General features: G+C 46.0%; 2 protein-coding genes across 4 annotated transcripts in view; one reads left to right on the top strand and one right to left on the bottom strand.

Moving 5' to 3' along the window:
* Positions 1-16,660, bottom strand: part of LOC135388012 (filamin-A-like) — an 82,604-nt gene extending 65,944 nt beyond the window's left edge. For 2 of the 3 annotated variants that reach the window (XM_064617280.1, XM_064617284.1), the window contains exon 1: positions 4,468-4,669. The gene's annotated coding sequence lies outside the window, so the exon portion shown is untranslated. Of the gene's footprint in view, positions 1-4,467; positions 4,670-16,558 lie in introns of those variants that run through there. The other variant, XM_064617282.1, reaches the window with a different exon arrangement.
* Positions 3,784-17,996, top strand: LOC135387725 (uncharacterized). The gene is made up of 12 exons (XM_064616822.1): positions 3,784-3,858; positions 11,000-11,146; positions 11,211-11,411; positions 11,483-11,521; positions 12,152-12,280; positions 12,357-12,395; positions 12,460-12,588; positions 13,803-13,847; positions 13,924-14,106; positions 14,617-14,655; positions 14,731-14,790; positions 17,728-17,996. The coding sequence occupies exons 2-12, from the start codon at positions 11,009-11,011 to the stop codon at positions 17,827-17,829; spliced, it is 1,104 nt and encodes a 367-aa protein (XP_064472892.1). The 5' UTR covers positions 3,784-3,858; positions 11,000-11,008; the 3' UTR covers positions 17,830-17,996.
* Positions 17,997-18,791: the final 795 nt, after the last annotated feature.

The following is an 18,791-nucleotide window of genomic DNA, read 5'->3' as shown; positions in this document are numbered from 1 at the left end:
GGTTCGAACCCTACCAACGACTATGTCTGAGGTTTTCCCCGGGTTTTCCGACAGACTTTCCAAACGGAATTTAAAAAAAAACACGGAATTAAAAACCGGGATACAAAAAAGAACCTTTCCTTCCGCACAAGGCGCAATCACCCCTTAGCCGCCGACCCCTAGACGGTGCCCCTGAACTGCCCTTCTATTCCTGGGTACAAGTGCCATGGTTGACGAACGACATAGGCCATACGTATAGCGTTGTCACATTCCTTCTACCGTCATGGCTGCTCGAAGCCTTCAACATATAGGAACAGCGGACGACGAGCTGAAAATAAACGACGCACTGCATGAATCACACAGGGCCGAGGGATGCTGTTTACCACTCTCTATACCTGCAACTTAAGGGCGGTGCCTGACCATTGTGCAATGGACTACTTCGAAGAATATACATCTCTGCATCGAATCTCCTGTCCACCCGTATATAAGCGTCAACTTTATGTATACTCCCCGTATAATCCTCGTATATTGCATGGCATGCATATACACCCGGTTTTCGGTGCTTAATTTTTCAGAGATGCGGTGCGAGAAATCGGTGGCTATTTGGCTCACCAGTAGTCGGTGCCTTTCGGTGGTAATATTTTGAAAAATGAAGACACCCGGTGGAAACCGGCGAGGAATGTGATGGGAGTTTCCAATGCATACAGTGAACCAACACTTGATGTCCTTGTGTTTTTTTTTTCTTCTTTCTTACAATGCCAACTGTTAAAATCAGGGATTGATAAATTTGTCATGTACATCTTAGCGATGCAGGTGATATCGCACACAGCTCTTTTCACTGCAAGGAATTGGTGATGTGATGTGATGTGATGTGATGTGAATAAAGAAAAAATGGGGATGTGAGTTTCGACGAAGTCAAACTGGCTACCCCAGTACACTTAATACAGAAAGTTCAATCCGATGATGAGATGATGAAAACGCAAAAGGATGATGTCCAGAGACGAACAGAGATGATAATGGAGTTCAACATGTAGGTCAAAAGGAATTGGCGTCGGAGCTTTCTTGTAGGTGGCAAATCTTTTAGTCGGTCCTAGTTTTCAGTGTCTGTGGAATAGGCGAATAGTTCGCACTGGTACACCCCATGGTCTCTAGGCGCAGGCTGGGGCACTTCCTGATCGAACAGACCTATTCTTATTATGTAGATTTCTTTGTAACTGGCCTGGATCCTGACTATCGGCAACATTGAGACCCAGTGGGAAGCAAGACGAAATATCTGTTCTCTCAAGAACGGCCTCAGGTCCACTGTTCGCTGCCAACCAGTTCAGAGCGAAGGGACAGGAAATGGAATCAAGACATTAGAAGTCGACATTTCGACGACAGTCGGTGAATAATTATTTCCACCGAACTTGTAAAAAATTTACCGGCGTACGTTTATCGGTGCTTTTCGGTGAATACCGAACACCGGGAAACCTATTTACATGCACATACTTTGACGCTGCAACTCTCCTTGCGAGGAAGGTCACGCTATTCGTGCTACTCAGGCAGGTAGCCGGGGACAGCCAATGTATAGCACTTTTACGAGGAAATAAAATCGAAATTACTTGCTCTGTTATATGCCGTTTTGTGAGCACTTTTCTCTCAATGACATTTAAAAGCTAATATCGGCACACTATATACCTCACCATGAAGGCATACTGTAGAAGTAGAAATGTTCGCGAGGACTTAATTTTCGCAGAAATTAAGGTTTCGCGAAATATAGCTAGCGGAGATTACGAAGTATGGATACTGGAATTCGCGACGATATGGGCTCCGTCGTACTTGACGACCCTTATCTTCACCAATTCATTTTTTTCAAACATTTCTATAATTGATGATGATGATGATGATGATGATGATGATGATTGCAGTTCTTATGGCGCACGAGCAACTAGGGCTATAGTGCGCCAAAACGCCACTTTAACATCAGTATATCACTGTATATCACTTGGTACACTCTTAAAAATGAACTTCACCGCATAGCACGCTCCTAGCCAACCATCATCTCTAATGATATCGTTATCTGCCCTGATTTGTTCAAAACGGGGGGCGTACGCCATTTTTGTGACAATTATGAACAGCATAAGTGTCACAAAAAGGCGTACGCCTCCCGTTTTCAACAAATCAGGGCAGATAACGATATCATTTGAGATGATGGTTGGCTAGGAGCGTGCTATGCGGTGAAGTTCATTTTTAAGAGTGTATCGCAGATACCTGCTTTCACAAAACCAGCACGTATGTCACTGTCGCGGGATTGGAGTTCAAACCTGCAAAACCCGCTAAATTAAGGGTCGGCGAAATTTTCCCGAAACGCGCTTCCACACAAATTCGCGAAATAAAGGTCTCCGTGATAAATTCCCGAAATAATGCGCTTCCACACGAATTTGGGAACTATCAATACCGCGAAATTTACCACTTTTACAGTATCTTCACCTCCTCTATCTCCCACGTTGTCGCTCTCTGTCTGTTCGTACGCGTGCAACGAATATAGCCCCAGCTGCTTCGCAGTGCTAATGTGGATCTATAGAAAGCAGCTGTTTAATACATATAATGAAAAGATGTATCACAGTACGACTCATCGCATTTCGCAGCGTCATTTCTATATGCATTCGCATGTGTGAATACCTGAAAGCAATATAGATAAGTAATCGTGGATATATAAGAAATTGATAACGAAGAATTACTATCTCTTATACTTGCTGAGATAAATACGTGAGATACAACATTTCGGGAAGCGTATTTCCTCAGCACACCAAAGTGACCATCAGTAGGGCACATTTTCTATATTGTTTCTATTGTTTGTTTTTTTTTCTCTCTCTTCTATCCATCCTTCCATCATCATCATCATCATCATCTGTATTGTTTCAATAATGCAGCGCCAATTATATGTGCTGTCGATCATCACGCAGCTGTCTATAAAATATAAATATATGTGAAAAAAAAAATAGCTACACGTAAAATAGAAGGGTGTAGCCTAAGCAATACCAAGAAGTCGTTCGTCCCAAACCGAGCTAAAAATAGTTCCACGCGTTGTCATCGGAGTGCCAGCATAAAAACACTAATTTCATTCGAACGTCTTGCCAAGAATCACTTGACACGGATTCCTTCACAATATTGTCAGTCTCGCTTTGTATAACTTGCTCGAGCCACTCGACGACTACAGGACGGGTCGCTTACGTATAAAATCAACAAATCCAATTTGGCTCTTATTCACCGGGCCTCATTTAGTGTCCTCGTCAAATTAATCAATTTTGCGGACACTCCAAATTTCTCTGCTATAAGGTGCTGGTAGTGCATGGCTGAGAATCGGAAAGACGCTCTTCTTGTACCATGTACCTGTTGTACCATTCTGAGCTTTTCTATCGAATAAAACTGAGCGTTTTTGCGCTAAATTTTTACGTGTTTTTACGCTCAATTTTATTCGGTTATGTTATCGTGCTGCCCCTGGGTTTTCGCAGATTCCTAAAGGCAAATGTCGGCACAGTTGCCTGTGAAGTCGTCCCAGGAAACACGACTCCCCCTCACCCACCCACCCCGAGGATCATGCTGCCATATAGGCAGGCAGACCGCTCGGCAGTGAAACGTCATCAACCAACCAGCCAATCAAATGGTGTTGATGTGACATGACGTGGCACCTAAGTTTTAAACTGCATTTCTTTTGGCGTACGATAACAGATGGCGCTGCTATGTCTACTATGTCAAGGCTCTGTATAGTATGTATACTACGTAGCGTCTGTGGGTATTATAAATGCGAGCGTGGCAGAAAGTACGTGCTATGCCAGCGCATGGAACAATGCTGAAAGAGAAGCACTTCTCGAACTTTGTTTGCGTACGGTACGTCAGGTGAGTCAGGGTGAAGTAATCACCTCATGTAAGCTTTATTAAGCGTATAGGAAATCAAAAATAACCAAAGTGTTCACAACAGTGTGCAGGAAAAACCAGTCATGTAAGTGCTCTGTAGAGGTCCTTCTACACAAGCAAATTAAAGGGTGCAGAAGACAAACAGCCTTTTGCAGAAGATACCTACGATACGTTTCTTACAACCGGCATCACCGTCAGTTTTCGCGATGCGAGCCATATATCCAAACCGTGACACATTGTACACGTGCCTTCGTGAGATACTATCATTATCGAAGACGCAATACAATAATATTATTTTCTGACGATTTTATATCCTAACCCTTTAGAGTGACCACGTCTAATCAGACCTCAAAACTTTAATTGCCACCCCAAACACCTCCTCCCTAATGTTTATCAACCTTCCGCCAAACTCGACCTAAGCTATATTTCAGAAAGGGAAGATTTCTGCTTCGAGAACGCACGCAGACGATCGTCTGCTAACACCGCACGAGCCAATAAGCATCCATCTCGTGCAGCAGACAGCGCCTCACAACAGATGACAGCTCGCACACAACAAGACGTTTCACACCTGTCAACAAATACACACCTCACCTGGATTTCTCAAAAAAACGATGAGACGGTTCTTTCGAAAATAAAACACCACCTTCGCACGTGAAACTTTGCACAAAACGATTGCTCCCCACTCAGTACAAGGTCCACAAAGTAAACTTGCAGCAAGTATGGTACGTTGTCTGTAAATGCTGAACGACCAACCAGTTCAGGCCGGCGTGACGCTGAAGATGTCAGCAAGGAGGAGGAGGAGCCGCTCGCCGCAAGATGGCGGCCGATCGCGACGAATCACGGGAAGAGGGCTAAGAATAATCGTCGCGTTTCCCTCCCCCGCGTGGTGCCTAATTTGGTATGTCTGGAAAACTGAGATGGCTCTCTAGAAAACAGTACTTTCCAGGCACTGCGTCCTGCACATAGGATGCATGTGGACTTCTGCAAGAATGGTAAACGTTTCAGCATACCAGGACTAGCAGAAGTGCGTCTGCAAATGATGCAGAAATCCCGAATGACGTCATTTGTAAAAGGGGCATTTGCCTGCGCGCCCGAAGGTACAAAATCTTACGAAGGCTGCCATAATCGCTGCTCGCAACCCGGAAAATTCAAAATCATTGCCACTAAAATTACAAAAATAGTCGTCGTCACTAGCAGACGACGTCTGCATTCCCATTCCAGTATGTTACAAAATGTTCATAAATTGCGCCAATGACCATTCAACCAAAACGTGCTTCTAGCTCTTTTACATTCTGTATCAGCTAAATTTCTAGACCGAATTCGAGATGCGACCGGCAACTTGAAGTGCAAAATCTTGTATGTTAGATTCTTGCAATGAACAGAAGCACAATTTTAAAACTGTACTTCTGTTCATCGCCTTGCGGATCCACAGCGTGGATTCAAGAACTGCTCGAGTTAGAAACCGCGTCGGATCGCGGTTGTTGTCAGAGCTTGAGAAACATCGGTCCGGGGTCAAAGTCATTGTTAGCTATGCTCGCCAAGGAAAAGATTGTCTGAAATCCAAACAGCAGTGCAGAAGACAACGTTGTGAGAGATGTTTCAACTGGGGTTGTTGCCTGTGCGGTATGCGCTCGAGATGCGTTGCAAAGGGAAAGGGTTATCCTTCGCAACGCCAACAGCTTGGCTTTGCCAAATGCTTTGCTCTTCTGCTGTTGGTACTTCTTGATACTGCTTCAAGCGTGCCACGAGCGTTTTTCACGAGCTTATTTCCAGCCGATTACTGTACGCGTTTTGAAATTGTGTTTTGCTACCATTCCATGCATTCCTCACAAAGACAGAAACTTGGACGTGGAAAGCACTGTTGAGTGGTAGCGAAGCACGCATACACACATGCACATACAAAAATCGCACATACACGAGTGTTTTTAAACACACACAGCAGAGGGTGAGGCTCCCTTTTCTCTCATTTTATTTCTATTTTGTCACCCTTGAGAGATGGACGGGAAAAGAAAGAAAAAGATACAGGGCGTTTTTACTGCCAGTCGTTTTTACAGCCAGAAAATGGTGGGTGGGTGGGGTTCTGCGTCCTGCAGGAAACATTCTTGAGCCCTGGAAAACTCGCCTGATACTGGTTATCCTCGAGAAAGCAGCCTAAACGCAGCACTATCCGTATATCATTATTGCCTTTCCTCTCTCTCTAATTTACTTAATGTATATAAAGCGAAGATTTCGACCCGTTGTGTAGAAGATTCCGCAGTATAATGTCATAGTCATCATTTATCTGTTGTTGTTTTGTTGTCCTACAGTGTCTGAGTTTTAAACGTGCAAAAGCGAATATGTATGACTTAAATTGTATTTATAATGCAAGGCTCTGATGACATCAGGTGGCGTGCACCCCTCTCCCCTCAGCCGTTTCTTCCTCATCTCTAACGAATCTAATCCCAAGTTCAAGTTCAGCGTGCAGATGGTACCCGGGTTATGATCAGGCCGAAAGGAATGTGTTGTAGCTTATGAGCTATGACTAGTACTCTTAGGTTTTCCTTGAGTCGAAACTTATCAGACCGGCACGTACGTGAAGTGCATATTTTCTCCAGGTAGTGACCCCGAGCACAATTACCAAAATGGATGGCAAAGCAGCAGCTCAAGATACTGCAGAGCTGGACGAATGCAACAACTGCTGCAGAACCCACAATGGAGAAACAACGTCCTCACGAACAGGGTGTTGACAGGAAATAAACGGAACGTAAGTTTACAGGAAAAAAGCGTCATTTGCAGATTCTGCATGAGGAACTCCTTTACAAAGGCGTGCAAATTCAAAATGAAACACGCGGTAAACACACTCAGCACTACTTGCAAAGTACCAGAGGACGATGTCCACATACTCCTTTACTGTTTTAAATTCTCAACACAGAGACAATATCTACAGGAAAGCCTATTTAAGATGAACAGAAATCCGCTCTCCCAGAAGAAGATCCTCCGCGCCTGGGGCCACCCCTGATGTAACTCAGTCATGCCGCGAAACTCCTTCTCGAACTCTTGGATTCCTCGTAGACTTTACGACCTGTCGCGTGAATTGCAGCATATAGTGACGTTCCTCTTGTTTTACTTTTCACTCGAATACAGTGAGTCGCATAACTACGGGTGAATTCTCGGAAACACAAAGTAATAATAACGGGTCATTACTCATTACTCATTAACATCCCATAGCAAGGGTGAGGGGATGTTGTTTGGGAAAAGTGTGGTCAGCCTGTTCAGGGGTGGCGGCTCGGTGCAACCAGGGGAGAGGGGAAGAAGTAAGGGTGAAAGAGGGAAGGGAAAGATGATGGTAGTGCACGAGACGGAGGGGTGTACATTCCCTCTTGCTCTGGGGATCGGGTAGGCGCAGAGAACTACCCACCACAGAAAAACATGCGACCACCCCTCAGTATAGCCTTCATTTGGGATGCTCCCTGTATCATGGTAACCGCCAGGATGATCGGCGAAGTTATCCCACCAGGTTCAGGTTATCCCCAAATTAATACTATTTAACAATTCGGGGTCTCGGGGTCGCGCGACAACTGTGATCGTGAGCGACAGCACAGTGGTCGGGTGTGTGGATTAATTTTGCCCACCTGAGGGTTGTTTAACGTGCGCTTAAATCTCGACAGATGGCACACCACATTTAACGTCCCTCGCGGAAGACGGCGTGTTTGAGCAACGTGTATCCTTCCACCAAGTTGCCACCGTCCTCGGCCGGGTTTGAGGACGCGATGTTGGGATCAGCAGACGTACACGCTACCGACTGAGGCGGGGTGGCTTATCCCCATATTAGCGACAGACGTTGACAGCAGGAACGAATTGAAGACAGGAGATTACTGCACGTCCTGGAACGACTGGGGACTGTGTCTACAAAGTCAGCCAAAAGACCCAGAAGACATACAGAACTAGTGTTGCAGTGTCCGAACTTGTATCCGTGGGACACTGCGTGGTATTCCTGGGGATTCCGAGCCATGCATGTCGGACTTTCTGGCAATCGATCATGCTGAGCAGCCAACTGTCCTTCCCTTTATGCTCTCTATGTGCGAGCTGAAAATCCGCCGCTTATTTGCCAACTGCACCCAGCTCTTTGAGCAAGAAGCTATATGCACCAATACCTTCCCTAAATCCATTGACCCGCTAATGACACACGCTGGGCCCGGCCGCATCCCGCGCATCGAGGAGTCGTTGCTTCATATAGGCAGCGGCTGAATGTGGCACGAACTCCACTCCTCTTGTTTTAGATGAGACGACTTCCATCCCCTCTTTGTCCCACGTGTCATGTAGAAGCTGACAAAGGTCACCGGTCCAGTCCCCGGCGCCGTCTCTGTCTGCCGTCTTCGCTGTGTTACTTGGCCCCACTCAGCATGCTGAAGTCACGTCTGTGTTGACACGATTCCTTCGGGAAGCTAAACTCTTGGGCACGCTCTGATATCACCTACATGACTGTCTGCATAACAACAACAACAACAACTTTAAAGATGATGAATGGGGAGTTTCACCGCCAGGGGCGATACTCTACACCACTGCTGGTGGTGATGCGGGGAATGAGATTATGAGCCCCTTAACAATAAGGATCGAAGTCCTTCTGCGTGTCTGCAAGCAAACTTATATCATGGCTAGCCTTTCCCTTCTTTTCTTTTCTATCAACATTAAGCATACCCCCCCCCCCCCCCCGCCCAGTGTTGCACTTGGAGTCCACGCACGTGTCGCGCACCCAATAAAGCGATCTTTTCCCATTCACGTCAATTGAGTCACCGTTATTCGACACCGCATCAACTGTTTCTTCCCGACCCAATTCATTTTAAACGGCAAATAATACCAACGCGACCAGACACGCACGGATTGAACCGTGAATGACGACAAAGGGGGAGAGGTCCATTATTCAAAACGCCGTGTCCGCAAACAAAAAAGCCAGGACCGAGGTCAGTGGCTTTTTTGCGTCCAAACCGTTTCCCATCAGCACGGTCATCGAATGCAGCTGGATAAAGGACAACACTTTCCCTTGATGATGCATCGGCTGACCTCATTTCTGGAACTCCCTGTCTATGCTCTATAGCAGTCCACATATTAGGATTGAACGGACCATGGCGTGCAGGGCAATGGAAGTGGTGGCCAGTGTGATGACAGTATGTCTCGCGATGTGGTGTCTCGTAGACGGTCTTGAGAGGAGTGGATGTGTGAGGCCTCCCGGTACGGAACCACTGGTTGTCTACGGATGGAAGTGGTTCTTAGGTGAGTGTCTTCAAGAGGACGCTGATTCTGGGTCTTATATAGTGTCTAGGGGACCACAGGGGGCGAAATCTTCCGTACTTTCGTGGTACGCTGGTGTGAAAGCTAGGGTTGAACTTGAACGGTTTCCGTTTTGCAGAGTTTCCTGACAAAGTGCGGGCATCTGCTTTGGACTGTTGGGGTTTCACGAGACAGCAGGCTGAACAGGTGTGGTAAAATGTAGGACAGTAATGTCCAGGAAGCCCTTCTCCTTTTTGCTGACAGACCAGACATTTCTGGAATTTTGAAGGGATATCTATATATACGTCTGTCTGTAGAAATTGTAACCTTTGCGGTATAAACGGCTTGTCCCATGAACAGATATCAGATTTGTACCTTTCCCAACCCTCTATCCGCAAAATTATATTCCTTGCAGAGGATAATAGCTCTCTGAAGGAGAGATCGCTGTTCGTCTACGCCATACCGTACAAACAACCCAGGATTTTTTCGGGAGTCGCTATGAAGGCAGTACAGTACCCGTACTGGGACTTCATTCGTCCTTCACCCCAGTCATCGTGGAGAACGCGCGTGACGTAAGCGACCAGCAGGAAATATTCCACAAGCTCGTGTAACGATACAGAGTCTATCAACAGATAAGGTCCGCGCGGGTTTGGCCCTCACGGTCTGGAAGTGAAGCACGGATCCACCGAAAGATCCCCAGCCGGGAACAACAATTACAGTTTTTACACGCGTTACGCGCTACTGACCTATTCGACTATTCGAATCTAAAATGCTTGCGCTCCCTTATTCCATAAGAGCAGCGGAATAAATGTAGAGACATTGTCCGACTACACGGGTTGCAAAAAATTGGACTGTTCTTTCATTAGCGCAAAAAGCGGGTCATTGCGTTTCTGTTTCACTTCCTATATGTCTGCGACTTACACAGGAATGTGTGGTGTCATTAAGTTGGAGAACACCTAAGGAGGCAAAACCTTTTACACGGGCAGGAATTCTTCCGCGGAAGACAGGAGGACAGCACGAATCGACAGGAAGTACGAGCTAGGTTTAGGCATAACATTGTTGTGCACTCCACCGAATTGGCGAGTTTTTCAAAGACGTTTTCACACAACCACCGACTTTATGAGGAGGGATGTGTACAAACTTCTTCAGGGCTTAAAATAGGTTGCCAATAGACCACTGCACGTATCAACCAGAATGCTATGCTCATTGCTGCTATGTTCTCCGCAAAAAAAGTAGCCCCATCAAAGTGAACAACAACAACAACAACTAAATCATGACTATGGCCTCGCAACTCTTCCGCAAATGTGCACGATTCAGTAAGTTGCGCGGTTAAACATAGAAAAATGGCGTTATGGGCTGGACGTTTGACAAAAGTCCGTTACCTTACCAACAGCTGCCGCGGGAGCCCAGTTGTCCGTTCGGCGGGGTACATTATTTCGCCCTGCTTTTTTTTTTTCCTTATGATGGATTCTTTGATTTTCTGCTCATCTATACAGATCTTCTGCGTCATGCATACCCCTGTGCGCTTGCCAGCTAACCGCGATCAGTTGTGGATCATGGTGTAACGTCGCCAATCATACTGGTGGTCGCCGTTTGTACAGGAAGCATATCCCAATGAAGTCTGCTGAGCGATGCTCACATGTTTTCTGCGGTGGGTAATTCCGAGGAACTACCCGGATCCCAGAGCTAGAGGAACTGCGCACCCGTTCCCTCCCCTGCTGTACAACCATAATATTTCTCCTCTCCCTTGCACACTTCCCGTTTGCCCTCCCTTAGTGCACCGAGCCGCCTCCCATGAGCAGATTTACTGCACCTTCCCCAAACATCACTACCTCCAGATCACCGCCAAAGATTACAATATTAGACCGTCTTGCAGAAGGATGTTATGTTTCAACGGCGACGAACAGCCTGCCTGGCCAGAATATTCCCGGAAGTGAACCCAGATTTGAGAGAAGAACGGAGCTGCAGGATACTGGAGGAGCCATCACGAACCGACAGCTCCGACTTCGCGCTCGTCAACAGTGTAAGGAAGCGGTTACAACTGCAGTCATACGAGAGACGCAATTTATCCTTCCATTTCCGCGTAGGTGGACAAATGTCTTCGAGAACAGTACCGAAAGCTAGCGAAGGCTGGAAGGGAACAGCGCAGGAGCGCCAGACTCAAGTGCGTCCAGGAAGCCCTGCACGACGGCTCAGCCCTCACGGAAGGTGAACTGGAGTCCCGTTACAGCAACGCGTACGCACAGCATAGGAAAGCGGTTCGGAGAGCGGACGCATTCATAGGAATAGTAAGATGGCACAGAAGACTTGTCAGGAGTTCAGTAGCGTCAATGGCGTTTCTTTTTCCTGCTTATTACAGCTTTCCGACTGCATGAGGTACTTCCATCTGACGCTGATTGTGAGTGCTCCTCAGTCCCTTTGCGGTTCTTTCTTTTTTTCATTATTATTTCACTTCTGAGTGTTTGACCAAGAGTTACCTTTCCCATATTCGTTTTGTCTCTCTCTCTCTCTCTCTTTTCTTGTACGAACACTTTCTCCTGATGTTCTTCAGCCGCGTGCAGTTGATCATGACGACTGCGTCAAAATCTGCAAGTCTTTTCTCGGGTTCCGTGAGCATGACAAGCATAGAGCGAGAACGTGTAGAGGTGAACGCGAATTGGCATAGCAGTTTAAGTTGCCGGACACGGTAGCTCAGTCGGACGCGTGCCAGCCTAATGAGCTCAAGATCGTGGGCTCGTTCCCGGCCGCGAACGGTAACAATGTGGGGCGGGTAAACATTGCTTCCAGGTGGTCGAACCTCTCTGCAGTCCAACCCCGCGGCACGTACGGCATGTAGCGACACATAAATATACATCCTGGTCCTCATTAATGGGCAACAACTGGAGCCAACCGGAGCGGGCGTAAACCTAACAAGGGCTACCGAACACTTGTCCCTCTCAGCTTCTGGAGCCCTTCGATGACTGTAACCGGGCGATGCCTATAGATTGATACTCGAGTACTACTGATGTATGTACTTCTATTGCCTTAGGAACAGCAAGAGTACGACCGCCTCAGTCCTCTGTGCATGCGCCAGGTCTTACCGCATGTTCCGCCTAGTCAAGTGCGACGCTTCTACGAAGACATCATACGCAGGGGAAACCTAACAGTCGAGACTTTGGTATAGTTTATTTATTTATTTTTTTCGTGATTGGTCTGTTCTGGACGTCTTTTGGCTCTAACCTTTTTCGTTCCAGGTCGATATTTGTATCTATAAGAACTCAACAAGAGGAAAGGTACTGTAGTCGTTGACTGCGAAAAGTTCTGTACGATGACGCTAGTCGTTGACGTCGCATGCAGGTTGTGCGCGACGAAGTAGAAACCCAGTTCGCCTGCCTACGGGAATCTCTCAACAATGCTACTCAGGAGGAAGAGGACGTTCTTCGAGAGTTATTCTGGAACCACACGGAACCTTTGCACTTGGAATACGTAACTCTATTTCCTCTCTAAATATTTGTAAAAACTTCAAGAACTGGCTTGTGCATCTCACGCAGTCTAAACCCAGCGAGGGAACCAGTTGCATCAGTTCAGTTTCGGTTTCGATATCAGACAAAAAATAGACCTCTACACTCTTAAAAATGATGGTGGTGGTGGTGGTGGGTGGTGAAAGAGCTCGCCGTTGTCGGCCTCACAGAGGTGGGCAACGTCACGACTGACGCCCTGGGGGAATGGGCGTCCTGGGCCGACTTCTAAGGGAACTGTGCCGACATATGTCTGAAAACGTCTGAGGAAAACCCAGGAAAAACCCCAGACAGCACAGCCGGCACCGGGAACCGGCAGCCGGCTCTTAAAATGAACTTCACTACATAGCACGCTCCTAGCCAACCATCACCTCGAATGACAACGTTCTCGCCCAAGATTTGTTGAAAACGGGAGGAGGAGCCTATTTTGTGCCGTGCATAATGGCCACAAAATAGGCTCCTCCTCCCGTTTTCAGCAAATCAGGGGCGAGAACGTTGTCATTCGGGATGATGGTTGGCTTGGAGCGTGCTATGTGGTGAAGTTCATTCTTAAGAGTGTACCAGAGAAACGTGATCAATGACATTGGTAGACAGACTGAAACCGAAACAAATCTGAATGGGAGGGCTGGGTTCCACGAATGGGCACTTGTTCGCTTCCTCCTATTGAAAAAAAAGTAGGACTGAAGGTCGTGTCCCTCAGTGATTTATCCAGACCCCTCCCTACACCCCTTAACACCCCTCAAATGTTCAGTGACACCCCCTAACAGGGGGTGCCCTTGTGATTTCAACTTTAGACAAATGTCGGTAATGATATGTTAAGCTGTAATGACATAACTATAATAATGACCCCTCCCCAATTTTTTTTTCAACACCCCTCCGGCTTGGGATTCTGTATAAATCACTGACGTCCCTTTCAGGGACCATCGTGAACCCCTCAAGACCGTGGCTTTCGGGCGCGACCTTGTCGCCTCTAGCTTCGAGCGTAGTTCAACTCTACCACATTGGTGGTGCTGTCGAACACTATGACGTCATTTGTTTACAAACAGGGAGAGGTCTATTTAATCTACTTAACCCTTTCGTCCCCCCCCCCCCCTCTTTTAAACTTCTCGGCATGATCGTATTGTGTTCTATCGCCCATGGTACATTCCTTGAAAGTGCTGTTGTATACTTCTCCGTACGTAGGAACTGGACTGCAGAGCTATTCGGGGAAGACCATTCTGGACAAAGGTATAGTTGCTGATGTAGTTGCCTGAATGTGACATTGAGCCTTCACAAGATGATGACACGCAAGCTCTTGAATTAGGGCCCAAATAAAACCCTTCATTTCGGCTGTGCTGCTGGATCAAGCCGAGGACGGCGTGAATACGCATCTCCACCTCCACCGCCACCGCCACCTCCTACCCCTTCTCCGGTCTCTCCACCAGGAACAGACAAGCCAGACAACGGGCGAGACGTAGCCGATATCAAAGCCGAAGCCATTGCCAAGGTCCTACCTCTTTCGTTATGTAATCTAAGTCACCAAGTGGTTTACTGCTCTGAATTTTAAACTATAAGTGGAACCTTTAATTGTGTTAGGGCACCATCGACAATGTACTTTTTTTTTAGAAATTAGATTAGATAGCAAGAAAGTGTGTTGTTGCGTAAGAAACTTTAACTACGAGCAGTGACTTCAGTGGACCTCTACCCTGATCATGTCGCAGCCTAGTGGCTCTTGAGCGAACCACTCTTGTCGCGCGGCCAAACAACCCACGTGCATTGCACCCAATCAAAAAACCGGCCTTGGGAGCTCTACCAGCCCGGTTCTCGAGGTGTCGTGTCTACTGAGCATGCGTGGTACTCAGCGTAGCCGCCGAAATCGGAAGCAGAAGACGCCATCTGCCGAGTGCGGAGAGAATGTTCCGCGGCGCCTTCATGGTCACAAGCGCCACGCGCATGCGCATAGACAATCATGTAAGAGGTCCATTGACGTCACTTTTTTATGTTTTCGTTTTCGCAGCTCGACAAATGCATGCGTCAGAAACTCCGTGGAAGTGAGGTACGTCCGGTAACAGTTCGGGTGAAAATCAAGACCAGCGCGATTTTTCATTAATTTCTCATCTATCCAATACAGCTACGAAAGAAGCACGAAGAACAACAACAACGACACAAGGCCTGGCTTGCAAAACACGCCGTAAGTGTCAGACTCCAAACATAACAGCCATTTGGGACTTTGTTTATCCCTGGAGAACAGTTAATCTACAGTTAGTAACAGTTAAGTAATTAGTGACAGTTAATCGGATCATCTGCTCCGCTGTACATAAAACCTTGCACGGACATCGGAGGAGGTGCAGCAATTTTAGTGAACTCGCGCGGCACTCCCGCGGCACTTTTTTCAAGTGTACGTAGTGCAGCGGCTGCACCTCCGCTGACTCGAATGTGGGAACTAGAGGTTGGGAAGTTCCGGGCCGCTTTTACAGTCCCGGGACTTCAGGATTATCCCGGGACGGGATTTCGACATTGATTGAACACCGACATCTACGCATCCTATATGTAGTAACTTTTGTGATTCCTGTGTGTGTCTCCTCAGCCTTTTGTCACTGCGGGAATCAAAACATTCGTTTTTTTTCTTTTTCTTTTTTTTTTTTAGTATGCGACGTCTTTTTTGTCCAAAAACTGATAAGGCCTGTTTTACGTTCTCCTCGAATAAAAATGCTCGTTTTTATTTATGTATTTATTTATTTAAAGTACCCCGAAGGCTCATAAGAGCGCTACACGGGGGAGTAGGACGCTACAAGCATATCAGCAACACAAAGACGATGAAAACAAATATCAAAACACTGAACCAGTCACATTGCTTGGCTGGCACGAAAAGCAAAGCATAATAGAAGAAAACATAATAGTACATTATAAAAAGAGTTCCGACATCAAACGGAAAGTTGGCCACGAAAATTATCGTAAGTCAACGAGCTCAGCTAGGTCAGAGGGATCCAGTTAATTGCGGTTCGACAAAAAAATGAGTTCGCAAAGATGTCTGTTCGGCATTCAAAACGATTTACTTTGCACTGATGGTCGAAACGTGGGAATATAACTGTGGAACGGGCAAACGGAGAAAGGTTAGGTGGGATACTGTGAACGAACCTGTGAAAAAGTGACAACCTGGCGACGGTTCGGCGACTGTCCAGGCTAGGGAGCTCACGTTACTGTTTAATTGCCGTTACCGGAGAACTTCGCGAGTAGTTGCTGACAATGAAACGAGTTGCTCTGTTCTTGACAGCCTCTAAAGCAGAGCACAAGTAGTGCTGAGGGGGATCCCAGATAGCTGAAGCATACTCCAACTTGGACCTAACGTATGCTAATTTACGGATACCTTGTGGGGCCGACTTAAGGCGACGTCTAATGTATTTATTTTTATTCGCAGTTGTCTTGCGTATTGCCCACCAATTTATTTCGTGCTGTCACCGAATACGAAACAAAGATTCGACTTCCAAAAGTGAATCAGTAAAGTATCAAAACTTGCCACGCAACAGTAAGTGAGGCTGGTTTCCGGAAGCGTTCGCTTTTTTCTTCTTCCTTCTTTGTGCCTTATTCACGCGCCCCTATATCTCCGCAAAAACTGAAAACAGACGTTGAGAGCGAGCGCTAAAAATTAAATAACTCGAAATTGTTACGCTATTCTGCGTCTCGCGCGATTTTTTCGAAAAAAAAGAAATCCCGAGATTTCCGGACGTGAAATGACAGCCGGGATTTCAGGATATCTCGGACTCCAATACTAGTTGGAACTTAATTGCACGGGCAGGCAGAACGAAGGTCTCTTCGGTAAGCGCTTACCAGTAAGCCCGGAGATCGACACCTATGAGCAACGTAAGGTGCATTGCCAGCCGATATGAAGCCCCTTACTGTGTTTATCACTAGCATTTCCGACATTACGTGCCCTTACTCCCAACATAAACTGTACTTACGTCTCGAGATAAACCTCCTCCCGCGGCGCAGTGCAACACCGTGCATACAGCCACCTGTCACGTATTTGTACAGGTTTGCCCCATCAGAATACATCCGTCGCACTCGACAGTGTATGTAACCGTGACGTCACCGTCTGGCTTTAGAGTCTGCAAAACAGGACGGAACTTACAGTCCTAAGAAAGGTCTGAGTGAGAGAGCTTTCGTGTCCGCATTGCGAACGCTATTACTATTTTTCGGTGAAAACAGGATGAAAGGAAATAGATAAAAGGGCTATTTTTTGCGAAGAAGTATCTCTTTGTTAAAGACCGTGGATATTTTACAACAGGGCTGTTCCACTCCACGGCGTTCGGAGCTGTCTGTCGACCCGCTCAGATCGGACTGAAAAAACAAAACAAAACAAAAAAAGAATGTGGCAGCCGACCCAGACGTTAACAGCATTGACCTGATCTCATAACATTATCTTTAGCGAGTATCCATTATAGCAGTCTTCATTAGTTCACACACACACACAAAATAATATTTCGTGAAAGAACATGAAAGAACTGATGTTCTGAGGCTGGAACAACATAGAAGGGACAAATACATACAAAACCTCAGTCTTGTATTTCGTGGTTTCGTGAATATGCAAGGTTGAAATGAGGTTGGGGCATCGTAAACACCGTACTGTAAAGCACTGTATCGTAAACTGTGTCGTAAATCACTGTGCTTCTGCTCTCGCGTTCGTTTTCCAACACAAATTAAAGGGCAAATCATGTAAATATTCGCTCCGATATTCACTCATTCTATTTTTGGTAAATCGAGAGGTAAAGTGTCAAAGAGATAAAGTTTAAACTTTTTAAACGATTTTTAAACTTATCTCGTTAAACTTTATCTCGTACAGGGAATAAATAAGAACAGTTCAGGCCGGTCTATTTTTGCACAAAGAACCGAAACCCTTGAGCACCGCCATTTCATAACAAACAAAAATATTTATGAAAAATGTCTCAATGTTGAAGCCACGATGGAATGTTCTGAAGCACAAAGTACGCTCGTTGATTATATTCATGGAATCCACGATGTTCTGATCCCGACACGAACAACATTGATGGGAAAGCACAAGTGAATGCCTCCTAGCGAGACATAATAAGCAGTATTCATTTACCTTTATGTAAACGATTCCTTTACACAGAGCTGCTGGAGGAGATACCGAACTCCAGAAGACGCGGTACAGGAGTCTGCAAGATGGGAGCCCTTCTATCAACAAACCTTATCTCGCGACGATTTCCCCTAGCGAGAGAAGTTCATATCACACGCAATGGTATCATCTCCTGTGTGTATACAATCTCCATCCACGTAGATAAGTCAGATAAGCAGATTTTGGAGGAAGCTACTCGTTATCAGACGTTATCGCGTGGTGGACAAACGAAAGTGTTTCATTACTTTCTCATTCTCTGTCTCAATGTAGCGCGTTCTTTATTTGAAATTAAAATGTATTTTGAGAAACAGAACTAGAGCCTTTCCTATCAGCTATTTGCTTGCGTGATTTCCTTTTCGAAGAACCTTATCAACACTACCACACCCGGACTAACTTAGTATGGTTGCAGGATGCACTCTAGAAGAAATAGAAGGTAAACGCTATGAACGTTCAAGTTTAAAAGACATATAGTGAAATACCTTCCGTTTCTATAAAACGTTGAAAGTTACCTGTTCCTTTTGCAGTACATCTGTATTGTATACCACCACTACACCCGTGACACTAAATACCGCAAAATCCTTTAATTTCGTGGCTCCCAATTTTTCTAGAATCGGACCCATGGTGTGACATCCTCATGGCACGTGTTCTATATTCTTGAATTTGTGGCTTGATGGGTGTTCTCCGTGACAAGCCGTAACGCATTTAAACAAAACAAAAAAGCGTCATTTCACATACTTGCACTGCAATGTACTCATTCGACCAGCTATGAAACTATAATGTTTGCGATTGTAGCATAGTTTTTTGAAGTGTCGACCCTTGATCGAAATTTTCGTGTGTCCTTAAAATTCGCACATTTTCGAATTCGCAGCGAAAATAAGGGACTCGCGAACGTTATGGGTTTTGCAGTATCAAATCATGGGTTGATAAAAATGCCAAATGACACTGATGAATTGTTAAAAGCAACTGACGAATGACATAAAAACCGGCGTTGAGGCACAGGATCACGTCAACTTTACTTTTTGTACTTCACTTTTTGAGATGAGGTAAGATTTCAAAGC

This window comes from Ornithodoros turicata, chromosome 3, assembly GCF_037126465.1.
Source record: "Ornithodoros turicata isolate Travis chromosome 3, ASM3712646v1, whole genome shotgun sequence".
In the NCBI taxonomy this organism is placed as follows: Eukaryota; Metazoa; Arthropoda; class Arachnida; order Ixodida; family Argasidae; genus Ornithodoros; species Ornithodoros turicata.
Note: the sequence above shows the minus strand (reverse complement) of the source record. Positions and strands in the feature narration are given on the sequence as shown.

Coding starts and splice junctions, on each gene's coding strand:
- LOC135387725 (XM_064616822.1), top strand. CDS start 11,009: ATGTTTCAACGGCGACGAACAGCCTGCCTGGCCAGAATATTCCCGGAA. Junction 13,848..13,923: donor GAAGACCATTCTGGACAAAG/GTATAGTTGCTG, acceptor CTCTTGAATTAG/GGCCCAAATAAAACCCTTCA. Junction 14,107..14,616: donor AAGCCGAAGCCATTGCCAAG/GTCCTACCTCTT, acceptor TCGTTTTCGCAG/CTCGACAAATGCATGCGTCA.